Genomic DNA, 23,418 nt, shown 5'->3' with positions numbered 1-23,418 from the left:
AGCCATATGTCAGTATAGGAAGAATACACTGGTTAAAAACTTTTCTCTTCAGATGGTAGTTGGCTTTTGAATATTGAATGCAATTTTCCAAATGCTTTCCACCCAAGCATCACACGCCTTTTAATTTCATCCATGATATTTTGTTCCATTGATATCTGTTGTCCTAAGTATATATAATGATCTACTTGCTTAATTTCCTCATTATTGTCATTATTGATTTTTATTATTTCTGGTTGGACATAACTATTGAACATAACTTGGATCTTCTTTAGGTTTATCTTTAGGCCTGCTGTTCTGCTAGCAATTTGGAGCTCATGGATACAAGTCTGTGATTCATGTGCAGTTGAAGTAAAGATAACTATGTCATCTGCAAAGCGTAAATGGCTTAAATATCTTCCATTTATCTTCAGACCTTTCCCTTCCCAATCAAGAAGTTTGAATATTTCTTCTTAGGCACGCTGTGAATAATTTTGCAGATATTGTGCCACCCTGTCTTATACCTTTCTGTATTCCCACAGTAGAGATGTTTCCATTGAAATGAGTTGCTGCTGTGGCATTGGCATATGCTGATTTGATGGTTCTGATGTAGGGCTCCTTCACTTGTTGGTTTCGTAATGCTTTAAGTATTGCACAAGTTTTAAGTGAATCAAAGGCCTTCTCATAGTCAATAAAACCAAGACATAGTGGTAATTGATATTCATAACACCGTTCAATAATCTGCTGTACAACTTGAATATGGTCCATTGTACTAAAGCCCCTTCGAAAGCCTGCCTGTTCTTTTGGTTGTGCTAGGTCCAGAGTCGCACAACATCTATTAGCTAAGACTTTTGTAAACACTTTGTAGACCACTGATGGTAGACTGATAGGTCGGTAGTTCGTCAAGTCTTCTATCCCACCTTTTTTATGTATCGGAATTAGGGTAGCCTTCTTCCATTTTGTTGGTACATCATTTTTCTTCAGGCTTAAAGTAATTAGTTTTGCTAAGAGTTCGTAGATTATTTCTCCACCTGTTTTTTAGAAGTTCAGCTATAACTCCATCCTCACCTGCAGCTTTCCCATTTTGGAAGCTTTGGATGCTCTGCATAACTTCTTCTGGTAGAATCTGTGGTACTTCAGCTGTGTTGTAGTTGCCTTCTTCATTTAATTCATCATCTTGGTATAATATTGAGTAGAATTCTTCAATTCTTTTTGCTATAGCATATCTATCTCTGGTGATGGTCCCGTCTTGTAGTTTACTGCAACCATCTGTTTACTGTTCATCAATTGCTGTTTGGCTTTTTTGAGACTATGGTTGTTTACATGTTTACAATTGAATTTTCTTATTTCTTCTGTGATACATTTTCTGATTATTTTGCACAATTCCGTGTATTCAATTTTATTCGGTAGGTTAATTGATTGTTTCATTTCTCTTCTTTTCTTCATAAGCTGTTTTGTTTCTTCAGAAATTTTGTCTTGTTTCTGTTCTGTGGTATCAGCTATTTCAAGTGAGCATTGTAAAAGGTTTTGGATAATAATGTCATTACTTTCTGATAGATTAGCATTGTCATCTATAATAAGATGTTTAAATCTGTTGTTTAGTTCGTGTTGGAATATATCCTTTTTAATGTTGAGTTTATGTACATCTCTGTTTTTCTTCTTTCTTTTTGGCAGTTGATTTGAATCTTACTGCATACCATACGATGGTCACTTCCAATGTTGAAGGTGTTTATAACAGAGCAGTCTTGAAAGATGTTTTTCTTATTGTTGAGGATAAAGTCAATTTCACTAGTTTTTCCATTTGGCCTTTTCCATGTCCACTTTCTATGTGTTTTTTTCTTGAAGGAATTCATGATATACAGGTTTTCTTTTTCTGCAAATTCTATTAACCTTGCTCCTCTGTCATCTCTCATGCCATTTCCAAAATTTCCCATTGAGCTTTCATCGGAATGTTGAATACCAATTCTAGCATTAAAGTCTCCCATTACAATTCTGAAATGATGTTTTCCTTTATTGTAGAGCTAAGATATATCATGATAGAAGGCTCCGATTTCTTTGTCAGTATGACTTATTGTTGGTGCATAGACTTGGACGATCTTAAGAGTGTATCTTTTCGAGATTTGAACAACAATACTTGCTATTCAAGCGGATACACTGTCAAATTCTATTATGTTGTTCTTCAGTTTTTTGTTGATCAAGAATCCACCTCCACTGATTCTTTATCTTGACCTCTATAATATAATATGTCTCCATTTTTTAATTGAAGAATTTCTTCACCATTACGTCTGACTTCGTACAGTCCAAAAATGTCCCATTTTAGTCACTTTAGCTCTTCAGTTAGTTCAGTTAACCGTGCTTCACTGCTCAGAGTCCAGCAGTTTAATGTTGCAAGTTCAAGTAACAATCTGGCCTCCAGGGAATGAGGGCCATTTTATTTCTTAGAAGGTTTAGGCCATAATTCACCACGCTGGCCAAGTGCATGTTGGTGAATGGCAATATTTTCACACGAATGATCGCGAGTCCCAAAACCACTTGTCCACAGCTCTTTATTCAATATATTCAGAGCTGCCCTAATATCCAACGGATGATAGTCAGGGTTTCCCCCCATCCGCCACCTAGGGGACGTGCTCAGTAGCCCATGGAAGCCTTGAGGATATATATATATATATATATATATATGTATTTTTTTTTTTTTTTTTTAATAGGTCTGGGGAAATCCTACTCCAGACACCAGACATGGAACTTTTTCCAGCTACTTCAGGCCTCTAATAAGCAGACTGGTGGTCTCACTGGGCGATAAAATCCATCTCCTGCCCAAAGACATTCACAAACATCCATGCCCATGGCAGGATCCTAACTCACAGCATGTTGGTTGGAGGGCAGATACGTGCATCTTTAGTTTATAGTACTAACCAAGTGGGAAAACTTCCAGTTAACTATCTGTAATCCAGAGTATTTTAATAATAAGGTGTGACACCTTTTGGGATACTCATATATGGAAATATGACTTCAGCATTACTCCAACCTTGGTATCACCTCTGGGCCTGGCTCCTGCTGATGAGATCTCAATAAAGGTTGAAACTGGTCTAGGTAGTAGTGATCTTTCCCATAAAGCATAGCATTATACATGTCTGTAAGGATATGCATTATGGGATACTAAGGCTATTGACTTCACATCACTTGCCTTATTATCCCATAATGCAAAGTAAATGTAAAGTCCTGAAAATACTTCAGGCACAAAATTTGTTTGCTTACACTTGGTTTAAAGGATTAAACGAAGAGTTTAATCCTTTAAATCCTTTAATTTATAGTTTAACCAAGTGGGGAAACTTCCAACAAATATTTAGACTGGTAAACAGTTTCTGGTTTATCTAATCCTTTGCTGATTTATTTGGAAAAAACAGAAATGTGTTAATAGATTTCTATTTTTCTGAGTTTAATTGTAATTAAAAAAAAATCAATCCACCATTTTGGTTTAAATGTTCATGTTTGTACAGCAGAGTATAAGGAACAGACCTTACTGCTTTCTTACTTACAGTTGGCTAGAAATGAAAAATCCCAATAAAATAGTATAATGAGATCTAGGAATGAATAATTTTTAATTAACCTAATCCAGAAATAGTTTTCATCAGTAATGTTTTCAGAGAACTTTATTTACATTTATTTCGAACAACTTTAGACTAATAATAATTTGGAGTTATATAATACTAATTCTTTTTTTTTTGGTGATTGAGATGAATAATTAGAGAATATTTTCTCTGTTATTTAAGACACTGTTGAAACTTGTACAGACTGCAGATTTAAAATAATAACTCACTTTATTCTTTTTTTTTTTTTTTTTTAGTGCTAGTGATTATAGACTTTGTAGCTGGCTAGGTCAGCAGGAAGACCAGCATCGTATTGTTTTATATCAGTGTGATTCTCATTTTTCCATGTGGACTCAGCGTTGTATACGTCAGGCAGACTGTATTTTAATTGTAGCACTTGCAGATCAGGAGCCTGCAGTTGGACAGGTAATTGCATAATAGTAATTTGCAGTATGCTGTATAGTGATCTTTTTTGTAGTAGTGTGGTTAAATACAATATTCTAAGAAATATATGTAATTCGAAATTCTGATGATCGCTGATAGTAATTATGCTAAAATCATTTTATCTTCATGACTCTTATGTACTTCTCTTACCAGGTAGAAGTTCTTTTGTTGGTATGTTGAAAAGAAACTTCCACATGGTAAGATAAGTTTACTATTAGCCCCAAATTGGTAAATCTTATTTCCCAAAATTAATCATCTTAAAAAAAAAAAAGTGCAGGATTATGCCAGGATTAAAAACTCTTTCTCCCATTAATAGTCACAAATATGAAAAAAAGTTACCTTTAAACAAATAACAAACAGTAATAAAATAATATTCTTGCATTGACCATTTCAGCCATACTATATTCTTTTGAAGAATAGCAAAATTAAAAGATTAAAAAATGAATAATAAAAAATTAAGAAATTATAAAAATAAGATTCTTGATCAAGAGTTTTGTGAAAGGTCCTTCATTAATTATAGCAATGGGAATATATCACAAAGCTAACAATCTATTCCTCAAGATTTTTCTCTCACTATAATTTCAACTGTTGCTCATTCTGTGTCAGAAGTAAATTGAAGAAATTTAGATTTATCCTAAGTTCAAGGGGTTGGGTGCATCTTCTCACTTTTTTCATTCCATCATAATATTATTCAAAGACAAAATTAACTTACTGATATTTGTGATTATTTGCTGATAATTTGTGATTGTCTGTGAAAATACTAGTGGTGGTGGTGATGAGTGGTAGATGGCATTGGTGTAGTTGGTGGATTGAGTGGTGGAGACAAAGAGTTGTAGAGTAGGTGCCCTCCCTCGATGAGTCTTTGAACTCCCTTGAGGTGTCAGGTGATAATAATATTCTTTCTTCTAAATTCTGCTTAGCTGACAAACCTTCTTCCTACCTCTTATAATACCAAGAATATGTTGTTCTGTTATTTTCTCTGATCTTTTGCCAGAGGACTTTAGAAGAATCACCAATAGCACAAGTCTTGTGACTCCATGGAGGTCAGGAAAATGATAAATCTTCTGGACCTTATAGGATCTTCCACATCATATTCACAATTTGTACTCCCTACCACATATCATACATTGTTTACAAATTGTTAAACTTGTTCTCAGATGAAAACCTTATAGAGCTTAGAAGTGCACATTTGTAGAAAAAAAAAAAAGCAGAACAACAAGAGGGAACCAAGTCCCCAAAAGTCTTGGTGAATAAACTGCAGAAACATCTGCCTCTGTTAATAAGACAGTCAGTTCTTCAAGCAAATGGATCCCAAAATGAAAAGATTTAGTAAAATGGAAAGAATGATGCAATTGCTTGCAATGGAGAAATTTTTGAAAAAAAAAAGAAAGGAAATTGGATGTAATGTACAAATTTTTAAAGAAGCCCACTCCTGCTGTCATCTCCCCCCCCCCCCCAAAAGATGAGCCTACATCTTTCACAAGTTATTTCATTGCAACAACTTCAACCATCTTCAGAATTCTTTGTTGCAATTCCTGAATTTGAAGAAATTGTTGTTGATTACTTAGTTTTTCCTGCCTCTTCTGATAAATTGTCCGATTTCTAAAGCAGAAGCTCTGAAGAATACTCTTTCTCCATGTCTTTCCAAACCAAATGATTATACAGGTAAATGCACCAGTAAATTCAGTATTTACTATAGAACAATACAGTAATTTTTTTTATAGTAATTTGTATGTTGTGTTATTTCATTATAAATAGAGTAATTGGTTAAAATAATAATACAAGCTTACATATTTTAGCATGCAGTCATGTATTTTGTTAACATATCCTTGTGTTAACAAAGTGATTTCCAACTTATGAATTGTCAGAATGGAACTCTGTCATGAGTTGAATCATAAGTAGAAAACCAACCCAAGCTTACCTATGTAGTCTATTTGATTTAGAACCACAGTCTATACAGATAAACTTGCATCTTTACTTTTTACATTGGTCTACCTACCTCGCTAGAGAATATGATCCCACCAGCTCCCAAATCAGAACACTCCATAGGCTGCTTAAGAAGATTACCTCTTGGCCTGTGGAAACGACTAAGAGACTAAAACCTCTTAACTCTAGACCCCCCCCCCCAAAAAAAAATATATGGACTACCAAAAATCCATAAGCAGAAAGTGCCATTACGTCCCATTGTGGATGCCCCCAAATACAAATTAGCCAAACATTTAGCCAAAATGCTTACACAATATACCGGCAACACACCTTTGCACACAGAAAAACTCAGCCGACTTTAAAGCCAGTATGGAAAACCTCTCACTCCAACACACTGACATAATGGTCAGTTTTGATGTCTCCTCTGTATTCACCAATGTTCCACTCAAAAGATATACTTTAGACCTCATCCAAGCCAAACTTCCTTCTGATATCTCAGTCCTATTTGAGTTCACCATGAACTTGGGCTATTTTGTTTGGCAAAGAAAATTCCGCAAACACAGGGGACAGCCATGGGTTCTTTACTCTCCACCCCTGGCCAACTTCTTTATGAGACCTTTGAAGAAAAAGCTTTAAACTCTGTCCCACACAACCCCACTGTTTGGCTACGGTACGTGGATGATGTGTTCGCTATTTGGCTACGTGGCCTGGATACACTCCACAATTTCTCAACACGCCAGGATCCAGTTTACCTTGGAAAAGGAAAACAACAGCAGTCTCCCATTCCTAGACACTGATTACATGCCAGGCTGATGGATCCCTGGCTCTTTCTCTGTTTGCAGAAAACCTACACACACACACACAGGTAGATACATTTACCAGCAATCACCCTTCCTCAACAATATGGGATTATAAAAACCGTATATAATGGCAAAATTAATCAGTTCAGATAACAATGCCCTAACCACTGAACTTAACCATATTCTTAACACCTTCTTAGCCAATGGCTACAACAACCCAAAAAATATTAAACCCAGCAGTTAAATACAGCCACTTGGGGCTTGCTGGCCATGCATTGGACACCCACCACAGAATATGCTGGAAGAAGGACACTTTATTACACCAAAACAAGTATAAGTATGAAAGATTATTCCTTGAATCAGCCTCAGCTCTGAAAAACTTCCCAAACTTCAACAAATTTGGATGCATGAGACTGCCCCAAATTTGGGAATCTTGCATTCTAAGAACATCAGCTCAGCTGCCAAGAGACATGCCAATTTAGCCTGCTGGGTGGGGTGGGGGGGGGGGACATCTTTAGGAATCTAGGACCGACCTCAGTTGCCTTTCTTCAACCTCATTTGCTTAGTGTTAGTGCCTGCATGCACATATCATTGTTTTGTGATCCCTGAAGATGTAACATTGCCAAAATATAGGAAGGTATTGATTAAAGTTTTTAATTAATATTCTAGTATATGTTGTCATTTCCTGAAAAATTAAAACTATGTATAACCAACATATAAGTTTATCTACAAGAATTACTATAGGATATCTGTATTAAAATTCAGATATTCCACAAATTAAAAATAACAAAAATGAATTAATTTAAGGTTAAGAAGTTAGTAATAGGGCATTATTTAAAAAAAAAAAAAAAAGTATTTTATGAAATGTTTGTTTCTTTTTGTATGTCACAAGTAAAACATTTTGATATATAATTTTTACCTTTGGCTACTGAAGTCTTTCTTAGATGTAAAATAAATTTATTGGAATTAGTTGTTAGAGGTTGATTATAATTTTGTATACACTGTTAAGTTTTGTAATTTTGGTGCTGTTTATATCAAGGTGATTAATTATATTGCCACTGACAGAAGAAGCACAGGTTAGGTTATTACTGTATTATTATTATTATTAAAACTAGACCTCCATGGAGTCAAAAGACTCATCATAGGAGGCACACACTATTATACACAAAGCCCATCAAACTGCTTTTAAATTCAGTGTATCTGCATTCATCATAATGTCAGGCAATGCATTCCACTCACCAACTACTCTCCATGCAAAGAATATGCACCTTATGCCCCTGTTTACACCCTCCTAATACAACTTCCAGGGATGTTTCCTTGTTTTATCCCCTTTCCCATTCTATGAAATATTTCTTTTATATTAACCTACTAACAACCCTTTACAAACTTAAATGTCTCAATCATATCTCCTCTCTTCCTCCTGTTCACAACACTTTGCAAGTTGCATTTCATCAATTTGTCTTCATATCCCAAAGACCCATTACAACCTTAATTAGTCTTCTCTGGACCCTTTCCAGTATATCTTCATTACTATGAAAATCAGCAGACTTAATCTGTGCTCAATAATCTATACGAGGCATCATCAATGTATTATAACACTATAACCAGAACCTTTATTTCTATTTCTGCTTGTTAAGGTCCTCTGTATCATTGCCATTAGCCAATGTGACAACTTCGCAACTTATGCAATGTGACCTCTGAACTTTAGATCCTTGTTCCCCACCACTCCAAGCACAGGGATTACCTATGTCATCAATCTACTTTTGTATCCTATATGTCATCAGTTGTCCACTACCTTAACTACAACTTCAGATATAAAAATTGACCTATAATTTGTTGCCTTAGCCTTATCATTACCTTTTGTAAAGTGGAACAGTTTTTCCTTCCTTCCATTCTTTTGGGACTTGTGCTCCTGCAAGACTCGTATTAAACAGGTATGCCAAGGCTGATGCTAACTCCTTGGAACATTTCCTTAAGACACATGATGTCATCAAATCCTATTGCCTTATTGACATCTTGCCTACTTAACTCCTCATGTACCTCTTACTTGCTCACCATTAAGTATTCTTTCATTTCATTCTCTACACTGAGGTTTTTGATTTCACACTGAGGATGAAACACCATGATTAACTGCTCACTCGAATGCCTTAACTTTGTCCTCAGTAGCAGTTGCCAGTCTTCCAATTTCATCCATTAAGATCATCTTACCATCATCATTATTCTTTCTACTTGCCACATATTGAAAAAAACTCCTGAGGTTTTTCTTGTCCTGATTTGCTAATTTGTGCTCATACTGCACTTTTTTGCTGTCCTTACCAAGTGGGTCACTCTCCTTGCTTACTTTTTATGATCTTCGTGCAACTGATTATTATCATTATTCATGCTGCCTTCTTCCAGATTTCATGCTTAGTACCCTCATTCATCTATTTTACACCTACCCTATTCAGTATTTTGACCTTCAGAATAGTTCATACATTGATGCTATTATGTATTTCTTTATCAGTTCCCAAACAGCATTTATTTCCTTTCCACTCAACTCCTCATTCCATACTATATGAGTAGCTCCAAGCTCTCTCCTAAGCTTGTGATAATCACCAGACTTGTACTTCGACATGTATCCTTTCCTCACAAAAGTCTTCATTTGGCTAGCTACAACCAGGTGATTACCTTGTGATCACTCTCACCATCTGGAGGGAAGTATGAAACCCCACTCACAATCACATCCTCTGATGAAATGATCAGACCTAAACACTCGGTCCTCATGTAATACTGCCTAAATAGTTCTCTCTTTCAAGATGTAGAGAAATTAATTTTCCTTATTCCTAAATGCTGTCTCTTCATTCTGATCTCTACTGCCATAATTAAAATCACCTATAATAATCACCCTTCCCTTGTTCACTCACCCAAATTGCTTATACATTTCTTCATCACCTTGGGTGAGTGAACAAGGGAAGAGTGATTATTATAGGTGATTTTAATTATGAGAGCACAGATCAGAATGAAGAGACACCATTTGGGAATAAGGAAAATTAATTTCGCTAGATCTTGAGAGAGAGAGAGAGAGAGAGAGAGAGAGAGAACTATTTTCGGCAGTATGTAAAGGAGGGAAGGTGAGGACTGGGAGTTTAGGTCTGATCATTTCATCAGAGTAAGTGATTGTGAGTGGGTTTTCACACTTCCCTCCAGATGGTGAGAGTGATCATGAGGTGATCATCTGGTGGTATATGCTTACTTTCTACCTGTTATCCTTCACAAAAAGCACTGTATCCTTCCATTTCTATTCCCATTAGAATATCATCTTCATTTTCATCCATGTTTCATTATTCCAATGAATTTTGGGTGAATAAACGCAATCAGTGAAACAATTTCATCTCCCTTATTTGTAATACTTGCATTTGTAAATAAACACAGCAGTTTATTTTTATGTCTGTAACCAGTTCTACCCAAGCCACTTGATGGTTTTTGATGTCCCTACCATACCTTAATTTACCCATTCACCTTTATCCCCCCCCCTTACCCCATATTCCACTCCATCTTGACGACACAACTCACATCCTGATCTGTTCCATTTCTATACTGATCCCCACACATACATACATTCGCTACCACGAGGGTGGTCTGAAAAGTTCTCGACATCGACCATAGATGGCAACACTATCAGCAAGATTTTTTTTTTTCTAAGTTGGTACAATTGCATAAGCATCCATGTGAAATTTCAAGTCATTCTATCAAGTAGTTTGTTTTATACAGCTGTCTGAAGCAAAAGTGTTGTCTGTATCCCTTGAAATGGATAAAATTGAGTATGGTTATAAAATTCTTTGTAAAAGAAGGTTTAACCCCAAAAGAAATACATTCAAAGTTCATAAAAGTTCATGGGCCTCTTCTCCTTCATTTTCAACAATTAAGAAATAGGCTGCCGAGTTTAAACGTGGGCATACCAGCCTTGAAGATGATCCATGAAGGACATAAGGACATCCAAAAAGTGCAACAACACCAGAAATCATTGATCAAGTGCATAATATGGTATTGGATGACCAGCGAGTCAAAGTACATGAAATTGCTGAGACTATAGGCATTTCAAGAGAATGTGTAGGATATATTTTGCATGAAGAATTGCAAATGAAAAAGCTTTGCGCAAGATGGTTGCTGCGCTTGCTCATAGCAGATCAAAAATGCACTCGCATGAAAATCTCTAAACAGTGCTTAGAGATTTTTAACAAGAATAAAATTGATTTTGTGTGTTGATTTATTACTATGGATGAGACTTGGATTCACCGTTACACACCAGAATTCAAATGGCAGTCAAAACAGTGAACAGAAGCTGGTTGTTCAGCACAAAAGAAGACAAAGTCGGTTCCATCAGCAGGAAGACATGGCATCAATTGTTTTGGGATGCTAAAGGCATTTTGTTTATTAATTATCTTAAAAAGGGTAAAACACTAACTGGGGAATATTATTCCGATCTAGATGAAAAAATTCGTTAGAAAAGTCCCGGTTTGCAGAAGAAAAAAATCATCTTTCATCAGGACGTGGAAAGAACAATGGAAAATTAAGGGTCTGCACTATGAATTGTGCAGATCCCTATTTCCCAGATTTCGCCCACTCTGACTTCTATCTCTTCCCAAAACTAAAACTCTTCCTTGTTTGTCAGTGTTTTTCTTCGAATCAAGAGGTGATTGCAGCTGTAGAGGGGTATTTTGCAGATCTGACTGAGAACTGCTACAGGGATGGGATAATGGGGATGGAGCATCACTGGAATAAATGTATTAGTTTTAGAGGGGATTATGTTGAAAAATAAAAATAATTTTGAAATTATAAATTCGTTTTTTCATTGTTAGGCGAAAAATATTTCAGACCACCCTCATACTTCCAACATCCATTCTTCCTATGCCATGTCTCCCTGTCCACCTGGTCTCTTCTTGCTTCCCTGTTCCTCTTGCATTCCTGTTCTCTCTAAATCTCTCACACTACTACTACTATATCCATTGTCGAGCACTTAATTCTCTGCATTTCAACTCTTCTCCCATTTTACTTTACTTCTTAATTCTAATCTCTCGCTTCCATTACACACTGCACTTCCATCTAGCAATAGTTTCTCCATTACACTCACTCCAAAGCCATTCAAATGCTTTTGTCACTATCTGTGTAATTCCATTCTTCTCTCAAATACATGCCACATATCCACAAACTGCACTCCCTTCTCCTCAAACATCTCTAACAGCTTACTATTAAAAAAAATAAAAGTAAATGAGATTGTAATTATAGTAAGTACTAACAACTTAACTAGTGATAAGTTCAGTATGATAGAGGCAATTCACTTACTATTTTCACTTTACCACTCTTCCAACAACCCTTTCATGTTCTCTCTCATACTGAACTTATCACTAGTTAAGTGATAAGTTCTTCCTATGATTTGATGCATAGGCTGTGTAGAAGGAATGGATACAAGTTTTTGGATGTGTGGAGTGAGTTTGAGGGAAGATTAGATTTGTATAAGAGGGACAGTCTACACCTGAATGTATTTAGTATTAAGATTCTTGAAAAACTGACAACTGATATGAGATCTAACAGAGAGAGTCAGGCAAACTAAATTATAATGGGAGGAATGTTGAGAATATGAGTGTAAGAGTGACAATATTTTATGATTGTGCTAATGATGGGAATGGGCATTATCATGGAAATGATTACGAGGAGAGTACGATTTTGATTTTGTTTTTCCGGTTAGGATCCATCAAACATGTATGCAAAGATATCTACATGTATTAGGCAATAGAGAAGAACAGAGACTGCAAGTTATCCAACTGTGTCATGCAGACTGCAGCCAAGAGTATACAAAAGAACATACAAGTAGATTATTATGTCTATACATGAATACTAGGAGTATTGGAAACAAAGGGGTAGAGTTTGTTGCCTTAGTTAGCATGTTGAGACCTCATGTTGTAGATATTAGTCAGACCTGGCTATTAGAATCAGACATACTAACTGGTATTGAATGTAAAAGAGTACAGTATTTTTAGAAAGGATAGACAGGATAGGAGAGGAGGGGGCATGCTGCTAATATTAGATGACTTTACAAAGCAAAGATGGCAGCAACAAAAGCCAATGACGAACGAGCACCATGTCTCACCAGTGCAGTGCCATCTATCACTGACAAACCCACAAAGTGCTACAGCTGTAAAATTGATTTCACCAATTTAAAAAAAAAAAGAAAAAAAGTTTATTCTGCTATTTCTGTTGCCGCTGGCTACACGCTTCCTGCACAAAAATAGATGAATTTGTGCACAAGCTATTTATCGACTTCAACTAGCCCTTTTTCGGTCTGCTGTGTCTACCTTCTCTAAAACAGCTCCTGAACTTAGAAAATGAGTTGAAAACCTCAAACAGCACATTATGGCTATGAACAAAGCTTTTTCCTCCAAAAGATGAGCACTGAAAGCTAAGCCCAAACTAATTGATGATCAGCACCGCAATCCAAGTTCACCACTGCCTGCGAATGAACTCTGCGACCTAATCACATAAATGGTACATGACTTGATGAAGGCCAAAAACATAAATTCAACACCTTTATTTTGAACTTTACAATGGAAAACAGAAAATCATTAAAAGAAGACATAGACAAATTAGCAGAAGAATGCAACATTGATTCTAAATATATCGTCAGTGGCATTGTTTCGGACCCATAAATAAAAGAAAGGACGGAACGAACTTTCCATGCCTCATAAAAGTGATGTGTGACATGCTGACAAGCACATCTAAATTAATAACAGTGATCAACAAGTTCAAAGACACTTGCCCACAATCATGCATACTTGCTCGTCCAGACCTAACATTTGCCCAGAGGGAACAAGTACAGCATCTTCTAAGACAAAATGGAAACACCAGTTGGATCATCGACCACAAACAAGTTTAATTAGAGCAGAAATCAAGTAATGGCAACATGGAGACCAGTATATGCAGGCACTGCATAGGAAATGTGCAAGACTTGCAGTCAAATATATGCCTCACATTATCTTGCATATCCACTTCACCAACATCTGTGGCCTAAACCCAAACCTTAATAGTGTCCACTACCATCTTTAGTCTACCAAATCCCTCACCTACTCTTTTTGGCAGAAAATCAAATTTCACTCCCTCCCAGCACTATTCATCTCAATCTTCCAAATTGCGCTCTTTAACTCCTTTTGATCCAAGGGTGGTGTCTGCACATACATCTATCCACTCAGACATCTCTTGCAGAGAGCACCCAACCTAGAATCACTAACTTTGACCTTCTTTGGTTGAAAATATTCTTTCCTCACTCAGTCAGATTCATTTGCTGTCTCTTTCACTCTTCTATTGCAACCAGCCACTCTGAGCTCTTTAATTTCTTCTCCTTAAAAATTGATTTTCTCCAGTCCCACTTTCCGAACAGCGATATCATCCTTCTAGGAGATTTTAATGTCCTGAATACCCTGGATTAGAGATAGTTAGTTGTTGAAAGTTTTTTTTCACTTGGTTATACTATAAATTAAAGATACCAAGAAATTATATACTTGGTTTAATCCTTTATCCAAGTGTAAGCAAACAAAGTTTGCATCTGAAGTATTTTCAGGACTGGGGCAACTTGTAAAGGTGATATGACTTCACATCACTTGCCTTAGTATAAATACTTCAGGTGCAAACTTTGTTTGCTTACACTTGAATAAAGGATTAAACCAATTATATAATTTCTTGGTATCTTTAATTTATAGTATAGCCAAGTGAAAAAACTTTCAACAACTATCTCTAATCCAGAGTATTTAGGACATTAAAATTATTCTCTTGCTGTTGGGAAAGTGGGATTGGAGAAAATCAATTTTTAAGGCGAGGAAATTGAAGAGCTTGGAGTGGCTGGTTGCATTAGAGGAGTGATAGAGACAGCAAATGAATTTGACTGAGTGGGGAAAGGATATTTTTAACCAAAGAAGGTCAAAATTAACGATTCTAGGTTGGGTGCTCTCTGCAAGGTATGTTTGAGTGGATATATGTGCAGACACCACGCTTGGATCAAAAGGAGTTAAAGAGTGTATAGTTTTGAAGATTGAGATGAATAGTGCTGTGTGAGGGGAGGGGGGGGGAATTTTGACTATGTCCTGTAAATGTGATTTATGCAGTGTAGCCACTGCAAAATTTATATACCTTCATACTGAAACATTTCTGGTCAAATATCATCTAGTCCAGCAGCCTTTCTGCATTTCAAGTTTATGATGACTTTTTCTACCTCAAGTATTGACATGTACTCCTCTTTGCATTCCCCTTGGAAATTTTTTATTATGGTTCTGTCACCACTTAGTTCATTTAAGCCTTTCAAAGTAATTATTCCAGACATTTAAGATATCCTTATCTTCAGTTTTCATGTTGCCTTTATCATCTTTGATTCCTGTTTTTAGTACTCTTTCCTCCATTTTTAAGCTTTTTCAGTAGTCTCCAGAACATTTTGTCATCTTTCTGATATTTATTTTCTATATTCTTACCAAAGTCTTCCCATGACTTTTGTTTAGATACTTTTATACATAGCTTAGCTCGCTTCCGTTTTTCTCTGTTTTCTTTGGGGGCATCTGTTGGCTTATTTGCTAGGAACTTTTGGTATACTTTTTTGTTTTCCAGGACTGCTTCATTAACTTCTTGTATCCACCATGGTGCTATTTTTCTATCATTGCAGACAATTTCACCACATACCTTCCTAGCTGAATCAATCAATGTCTTCTTCAGAGTTTGCCACCGAGATTCCAAGGTTTGGTTCTTGTTTTCAATTTGTTTCAGTTTTTCTTCAATAGCGTTTGTATAATTGAGTCTACAATTTACTTGTGAAAGTTGCTCAACTTTAATTATTTTTAAAACTTTTTTACATACTGTTCTTTTTAATGTTATATCCATTTTTATTTTGCTTAGCACTAAGTAATGGTCACTTCCAATTTCAAATCCTCTGTACATTCTTGTATTCTGAACTAGCATGTTGATATCACTATAAACAATGATGTAGTCAATGAGACTTTCTTATCTCTTGTGTCTTCTCTCCGTGTGAACTTGTGCACATCTTTATGTTGAAACATGGTGTTAGCAATAACTAGTCCATGTCTTGAACAGAAGTCCACTCAGTACTTATCATTATTTCATTATTATTAGCTTTGCCCTTTTCTCCAAATTTTCTCAAAATGTTCCTATATGCCTGGTGGGATTCATTTCCTACTCTACTGTTCAGATCTCCAACAAGGACCACTCTTTCCATTTTCTTTGTCAGCTGCCTGTTCTAATGACTAAAATAAATTCATCCACTTCTTCCTTGGAAAACCTGTGGGACCATAGGCACAAATAAGTTTCATTGTCTATGTCTCCATTTTGAAGTTTGCCCACATAATTCTACTTGAAACTACCTTCCAATCAATTAATTTATTTTCATGTTTTGTGTCAAATGCTGTTGCTACTCCCTCCTTTTCTTGATCATTATTGCCTGAAAATAACATCTTATACTTATTAGTAATATCTCACCTGTTTAGTAATATCTCGCTTGTTTTTGTATTCTTTGTCTCAGTAATGCCAATTATGTCCACATGGTACTTTTCCAATTCTTTGAAATTTCGATTTTCTTTCCATTAATATTCATTATATTGATGGTTTGTGTCTTCAGTTTTTCTGATGTTAGGTTAATTCTTTTTCTAGGTGTTGAGTTGGAACTTGTTCCAGTAACTGACTTTTCACTGTTCGTCCTGGTTCCCTGATGAAAACAGCAGGGGTTCCTGTTTAGCTGGGTGATGCCCCAGCAAGCATAAAATCTCATCATGTTCTACCATCACAAGCATTTATGGTCTAAGCCAGCAGGGAGTATAGTTTGGATAGTTAAGTCCCAAATTGCCAGCCCATCCTCGTTCAATCGGTACCCAGTAGATACCTTCTAATGGTGTGCACCCACGTGAAGTTGAGGATTGGACATTAGGTCAGAAGCCTCCAGTCAATTCTCTGTATTCCTGAAAGGCAATGAGGAGATCTCTTCTCAGTTATTTGGCTTTGACCCTTATGCAACACCTTAAGCTCAATTTTTTTTTTTATATTCAATTTTGTCTTCTTGTTTTTAGCTACTTAATCATCTTTAAAAGATGTTTTTTATTTTCAGTTATTCTTTTTATTTCATTGTCCAACATAAATAATTTTTTAGTTTTATATGTTTTGTGTGTTCCTGGTCCTTCACATGCTGCTGATGTAATAATTTCTTTTATTCCATTCTTTCTCAGTGTATTCATTTTCTTACATTTTTTTCTAAATAGTTATTAATCCTCTGTTGGTATACGTTTCTTATATTTCAATCGTTTAGTTGGCATTCTTTTGTAAATAGATTTTATTTCTCAAGTTATTTTATTTATTTATTTATTTTTTTTGTAACCAGTTTGGTGGAAACCTTAATTTTGCTTGACTAAATCATGATCTGTATCAATTTCTAGCCCTCTCCCGACTTTTACATCTAAGAAGAGGTTTGCTGCTTTTTCATTTGTTATAAAGTTAGTCTATTATTGATTTTTGTCCTCTTTCACACCATGTGTATTTATGTATATTTTTAGGTTTGTAGAATGTGTTCATTATTTTTAAATGATTATACAGGGTGGCCATAATTAAAGAGGAGGTGTTCAGAGCCCTGTAGCAAAAAGTGTATTGGAGGAAATTCAGCCAACTTACCCTCTAGAACATTGGCTTTTTGTTTATATTAGATTAAAAAAATTGTACAAAATTCTGCCACCAGGCGACATTTGGCACTATGAGCACATGGTTTGTAATTAATTAAACAGTAATGGCTAAAAGAGACACAACAAATCAATTTTCGTGTTCATATAACTTACAGATGTGGTTCAATATATCCCTTGAACATCCTTTGAGATGTTCTAAGAACTGCATTCTGTGAATGACATATTTTACAGCAGAATGAAACAGATCTTCATTTATTTACCTCACATGCTGCATTATTCAGTCTTTCAAGGTTGCTAAATCAGGAACATGTCCTTCATACACCACACGTTTCAAATGCCTAACAACCAGAAGTCACAGGTCTTTCAGATTAGGTTAACTAAGTGGCCATGCTGTGGGAAATCATGACTAATCACTCTGTGTTCTGCAAAGTGTTATTGTAACATTTGCTGTACCAGCAATCCAATGTTAGGTGGTGCTCCATCCTGCATGAACATGTAGAGTAAACACATATTTGCTGCTTACCTAACAGCAGAGATAGTACAAGTCATTGGTCCTGTTGGGTGAATTTCTTCAAGAAATGATGGACCGATAATAAATGTTGCAGTGAAATCACACCACACATCAAATGTAAAGGGATCTGATGGAACACATGAGGGTTATTCACAGTCCAAATGCAACAGTTGTGTGAGTTAATGCTACTGTTAAAAATGTGCCTTGTCACTCCACAAGATCTTCCATGGCCATGCATCATCCACCTCCATTTGATTAAGAATGTCATAGTAAATCATAGTTGAGTTTCTGCATTACCATGAAGCACAGCTTGAGTATGGGAGATTTTGTAGGGGGAAAACCTCAGCATGTGACCCAGGATTTTCCACACAGTTGAGTATGGCATGTCCAGTTGCCTTGATATTGATTGAGCACTGCTGGCCCCTTGTGCATTATTCATTCCGTGTTCCACTACAGCAGTTGCAACTTCATCAATTTGTGAGGAATAATCTGATTGCACCCTCTTCCTGGCTTCACTGCTAAAAACCCACTATTTTCAAATCATAAAATCATTTTTTTAAAAGATTTGTTATTGTCTTGGACCTTTTCTCCTGATCATCAAATGCTGGAATTCTTGAAGCGTAGCATTAGCATTACCATGTTGTTGATAGTAAAGCTTCACTAGCGATGCATGTTCCAGTGCGAATCCATTTTGGTCTTCCTGTATCTGCCAACTCATCAGTAGAAACAGTGAGATTATGCAAATATAAGTTTTCTAGTGCCAATTGTCTGCTGGTGGCAGAATTTTGCACATTTTCCTGTAAATCAAAACCCAATGTTCCAGAGTGTACTGTAATGAATTTAGTTTAATCCTTTTTCCAAGTGTAAGCAAACAAAGTTTGTGCCTGAAGTATCTTCAGGACTGAGGCAACTTGTGGTTAAAGGTGGACCAAGCTCTCATCACTCCTTGTCTTAGTATCTCTCATAATGGAAAGCACATCTCCTTGCAGACATGTATAATGCTATGCATTAAGGGAAGGGCCACTACCCAGACCAGTTTCGACCTTTATTGAGGTCTCATCAGTGGGAGCCAGACCCAGAGGTGGTGATACTAAGGTGGAAGCAATGGAGAAGTCATATTTACCTATACGAGTTGCCAAAAGGTGTTTCACCTTATTATTAAATTACTCTGGATTTAGAGAAAGATGTTGGAAGTTTTTTCCCATTGGTTAGACTATAATAAATTTAGTTTAATCCTCTATCTAAGTGTAAGCAAACAAAGTTTGCACCTGAATTATCTTCAGGACTGAGGCAACTCGTAGCAAAGGTGGACCAAGCTCTTATCACTCCTTGTCTTAGTATCTCTCGTAATGCAAAACACATATCCTTGTGGACATGTATAATGCTATGCATTAAGAGAATGTCCACTACCCAGACCGGTTTCAACCTTTATTGAGGTCTTGTCAGTGGGAGCCAGATCCAGAGGTGGTGATACTAAGTTAACTGTTAATTTCTGTGGCAGATGGAATGAGCCATTGGCTCTTTATCCCTCTATCTCTATTTTGCTTGAGGTTGTGTGGGTATTACACCCACTCTTTGTGAGCTTTTGTGTCGGTTTTTACTTTAAGATGGCTTTTGGTCTTCTGTGTTTGAAATGGTCAGTTGGGCTATAGTTTGATGCCTGTCTTTGTAATTAGTTCTGGTGGTTTTCTGTTATTGTGAAGAATTTTTCTGCACTGTTTTTCAGGAGTGTCTTGATGCTTGGTAATTTAGTATCCTGATGAAGTTGAGTGTTTCTGACAAACCATGGTGCATTTAGTGCCCATTCTGAGGCATTTGTTCTGAATTTGCAATTTTCTAATATTTCTTTTTGTGTGTGTGTGTGTGTCCCCAGGTTGGTGATGCATAGATTAATTGCAGCCTTATTACTGTTTTGTATATGAGGATTTTGTTGTTTTGGTTTAGGAGGCTTTTCCTATTTAGGAGTGGGTACAGCTCTGCTATGGTCTAGTTGGCCTTGGTGGTGACGTAGTCGGTGTGCATCTTTAAATTTAGTTTCCTGTCCAGGTGTACTCCTAGGTATTTTGCTGTCTCCTGCCAGAAGATTATTTTCCCAAACATTTGAATGTTGTCTTCGGGTTCTGTTTTCCTTATGCTGAATAATACTGCAGTACTTTTTGCTGTATTAATTGCTATCGCCATTTGCTGTACCAGTTTTCTAAGATGTTGATTGCTATTTGAAGTTTCTTGGTTGCGAGTTTTGGTCTGAGGGATCGCTATAATGAGTGGGTCATCGGCAGAGAGTGCAGTGATGGTTGTGATAGGTTGGGGAGGTCTGCCATGTATATGGAGAAGATTAGAGGAGATAGCACGGAGCCTTGCGGGGGGGGGGACGTTATTTTTCTTTCTGTGGATCTGATTCCTTCTATTTTAATTTTGAATTTTCTATGACTTAAGTAAGATTTGATGAGTTAGACGAGTGCTGTTGGGATTCCTGCCTTGTGTAGTTTGTACAGTAGCCTGTAGTGCCAGATCTTGTCAAATGCCTGAGCAATGCCTAAGAAGATTATTCCTGAGTGTTGATGCCATTCATATCCTTGAGTGATATGTTCTATGACTCTATAGATTTGATGGGTTGTTGAGTGTTGTTTTCTGAAGCCGAATTGTTCGTTAGGTATTATGTTGTTTTCTGTTGCTTCTTGGATTCTTACAAGGATTACGTGTTCTGCTGATGGGCCTGTAGTTTTGTGGGAATTGTGTGTCCTTTCCTGGTTTAGGGATTAAAAAGACATCTGCTAGTTTCCAGCATTCTGGGTAATGTTTTAGTCATAACATAGCTTTGGTGATGGCTACTAGATGCATGATGCTTGTGGGGGGAGTAGTTTAAGTGCTCTATTTGGGATCCTGTCAGGTCCTGGGGCTTTCTTGGTTTTTAGTTTTTTGATGATCTGATATATTTCTTTTGGTGACGTGGGTTCTGGATTATGGACAGGTTTGGTGTTCCGAGTTATCTTACGTACTTGTTTATGGATTTTCTGGATGAAGTTGGGGCTGCATTGTCTTTCCAAGCTCTGCAAAGGTTTTCGTGTATGCCATTTTGTTCTCCCCTTTGATTGGGGGATATGTGCTGTGCTGTGCTTGGAGCGAAGCGTCTTCATGATTTTCCATATGTGTTGATCTTCTGTGTTTAGTTGTTCTATTTTGTTGTTCCATTGTTGATTGTGATGGTCTTTAAGTGCGTATCTGACTTTGTTCATTGCTTGTTTATCTGTGGGGTCCATGATTCTTTGGTATTATCTTCTTAGTCTGTTCTTTTCTTTGACAAGTTGTTTGATTTCTTCTGGGAGTTTGTTTGGGGATGTCTTTGTGGTTGTGATTGTTACAGAGGATATTGCTGTCGTTATCTGTTCTTCAAATGTTGTCGCTACTCTTTCCATCTCTTCTGTGTTTGCTATGTGTGGTACTGGGGCCGAGATTTTTTTTTGAAGGGCTGTAGGCAGTTGGTTCCACTTTACTGTGGTGGTGGTGGTGCTGTCTTTTGTTGGGTCCTGTATGGTGCCCAGTATGAATGATGGGGTTATGGTCTGAGCTCAGCTCGTTTACTGACTGTATTTGGTAGCTGTATAATATATTCTGTAGTATAGCTATGTCGAGGACATCTGGATGGCTGGTAGCTCCATAGTGCTTGGGTTCTGTTGGTTTTATTATTGCCATATTTCTTGTGGTGGCATATGTGTTGAGTATTTTCCCATTGTTATTGGTGTTTCTACTGTTCCAAGTCAGATGTTTGGCATCGAGGTCTTTGGCTATGATTACTGCCTTTCCTGTGTTCAGTATTTCTTCTGAGTCTGTTTCTAGGAGTTTTTTTTATTTGGGGAGGTTGTAGGCTGCAAATATCATGATACTATTTGTGTTCTCCATGTGTATTTCAATTCCTGTTGTCTATATGTTCTGTTTGAGGTCTGGCTATTGTGTTGTGTTTTATGCTCCTTTTAATGAAGATGGCTGTGCCTCCTCCTCCTCTTGCATAGGTTCTGTCTGTGCGGTACGTGGTTTAGTTGTTGATTCTAGTCTTGTCACATGGGCACAGTTGTTTCATTTACTAGGATAATGTCTGCTTGGGTCTCTGCCACAAATTACTGTAGTTCTATTGCTTTGTTGGGTAGTCCATTAGCATTCCAGCTGATGATCTGTAGAGAGTTGGGTTTTCTTTTGCTTTTATCCATTAACTATTGCAGAGAATAAAATCTGTGTGTGTTTTAGAATGATGTCATTGGCCTCTCGTGTTGGGTTAGTTTGCCAGAGTTCTGCAAGTATCTCTCCTATGCAGCTTGTTATGTTGAGGAGATTGGTTTTGCTGGTTTGCTGTGGGTGGTTTGTTTTGGGTTTGGAATCTTGTTGTTGGGTTGGTTTTGTAACTTCTGCATATGTTCTTCCTTTTTTTGTGGAGGCCGTGATTTGTTGGGTGGGTTTTCTTTCTTGTATCGGCTTGCTGCTTTGGGGTGGTATCTTCTGGTTTTGGGGATGTGATGACCTCCCCCCCCCCCACAGTTAGCACATTTTGCTGGCTGGGAGCATGGTTTCTGACATTCTAATGTGCCGTGTTTTTCCACCACATTTCACGCATTATAATTCAGCTTTGCAGCACATCGCTGTGCATAACCGAACTTCTGACATCTGTGACATTGTGTTGTTGTGGATTTGCGTTTCATAGCCTCTACTTTAATAATTAGGTTGCAGCTGGTCTGGAGGCCGTATATGTTTCTGGTCTTTAGAGATTTCTACTAGGATGAAGGGATAGGGAGTCCTGTCTGCTCTGTGCATTTGACTTACTTTATGAGTTTAAATCCTTTGTTATGTAGGTCTGTGGTGACTTTTTCTGTTGGTATTGTTTCTGTGATTCCTCTTAGTACTACTATGTCCCTGTTGAGTTGGAATATGTGGTATGGTAGGTTGCTGTTATCCAAGAATTTTGTTATGTTTCTGTAGTCTGTCGATGTCTTAGGTTGAATGCGTATTTCTTCTTCCGTGTTTGTTGCTTTTGTGAAAGTGATTCCTGTTGATTTTAGAGCAGTGGCAATCTCGACCTCCAGTGTTCCTTGGACCTTAGGATGACTGGGGGGGGGGTTCTTTCTTTTGTTCCTTTGTTTGTCTCTGTTTCTATTGTTTTGGGTATTTCTGTTGTGTTGGATATTTTTCTTTTCTTTTGTACTTTCTGGAAGTTGGTATGTGATTCTGCTGTTTGGTGAGCATTGCTTTGTATTGCTTGTTCTGATTGTGGCAAAAGTGCTAAGTCTTATTGTGGTTGTGTTTCATCTTTGTTGTTTTGATCGTCCATGATGTCACTTGTGACCGTTGTGGGGGGAATGTATCATAGAGTTTTATCTTCCCTGGCCAGTTATCATTTAAAAGTTTTCCTAACCTTAGGAACTCTCTGTAAACCTCTTCGAATGTTAGGGACTTTTCCATGGTCTTGGTAATGCTAATTTACACAGATAGAG

The 23,418-nt window shown here is 36.9% G+C and overlaps 1 protein-coding gene across 2 annotated transcripts in view; it reads left to right on the top strand.

Moving 5' to 3' along the window:
- sws (patatin like phospholipase domain containing sws) overlaps window positions 1-23,418 on the top strand; it is a 945,916-nt gene that overhangs the window by 477,034 nt on the left and 445,464 nt on the right. For both annotated transcript variants that reach the window (XM_090396526.1, XM_090396525.1), the window contains exon 22: window positions 3,821-3,989. In XM_090396526.1, coding sequence (XP_090252652.1) covers window positions 3,821-3,989 — 169 coding nt within the window. The remainder of the gene's footprint in view (window positions 1-3,820; window positions 3,990-23,418) is intronic.

The sequence above is a fragment of the Typopeltis vanoorti genome, chromosome 8 (genome assembly GCF_054136105.1).
Source record: "Typopeltis vanoorti isolate ZY-2024b chromosome 8, IOZ_Tvanoo_1.0, whole genome shotgun sequence".
Taxonomy (NCBI): domain Eukaryota; kingdom Metazoa; phylum Arthropoda; class Arachnida; order Uropygi; family Thelyphonidae; genus Typopeltis; species Typopeltis vanoorti.
The sequence above is the reverse complement of the archived record's forward strand: the minus strand, read 5'-3'. Positions and strand labels throughout refer to the sequence as shown.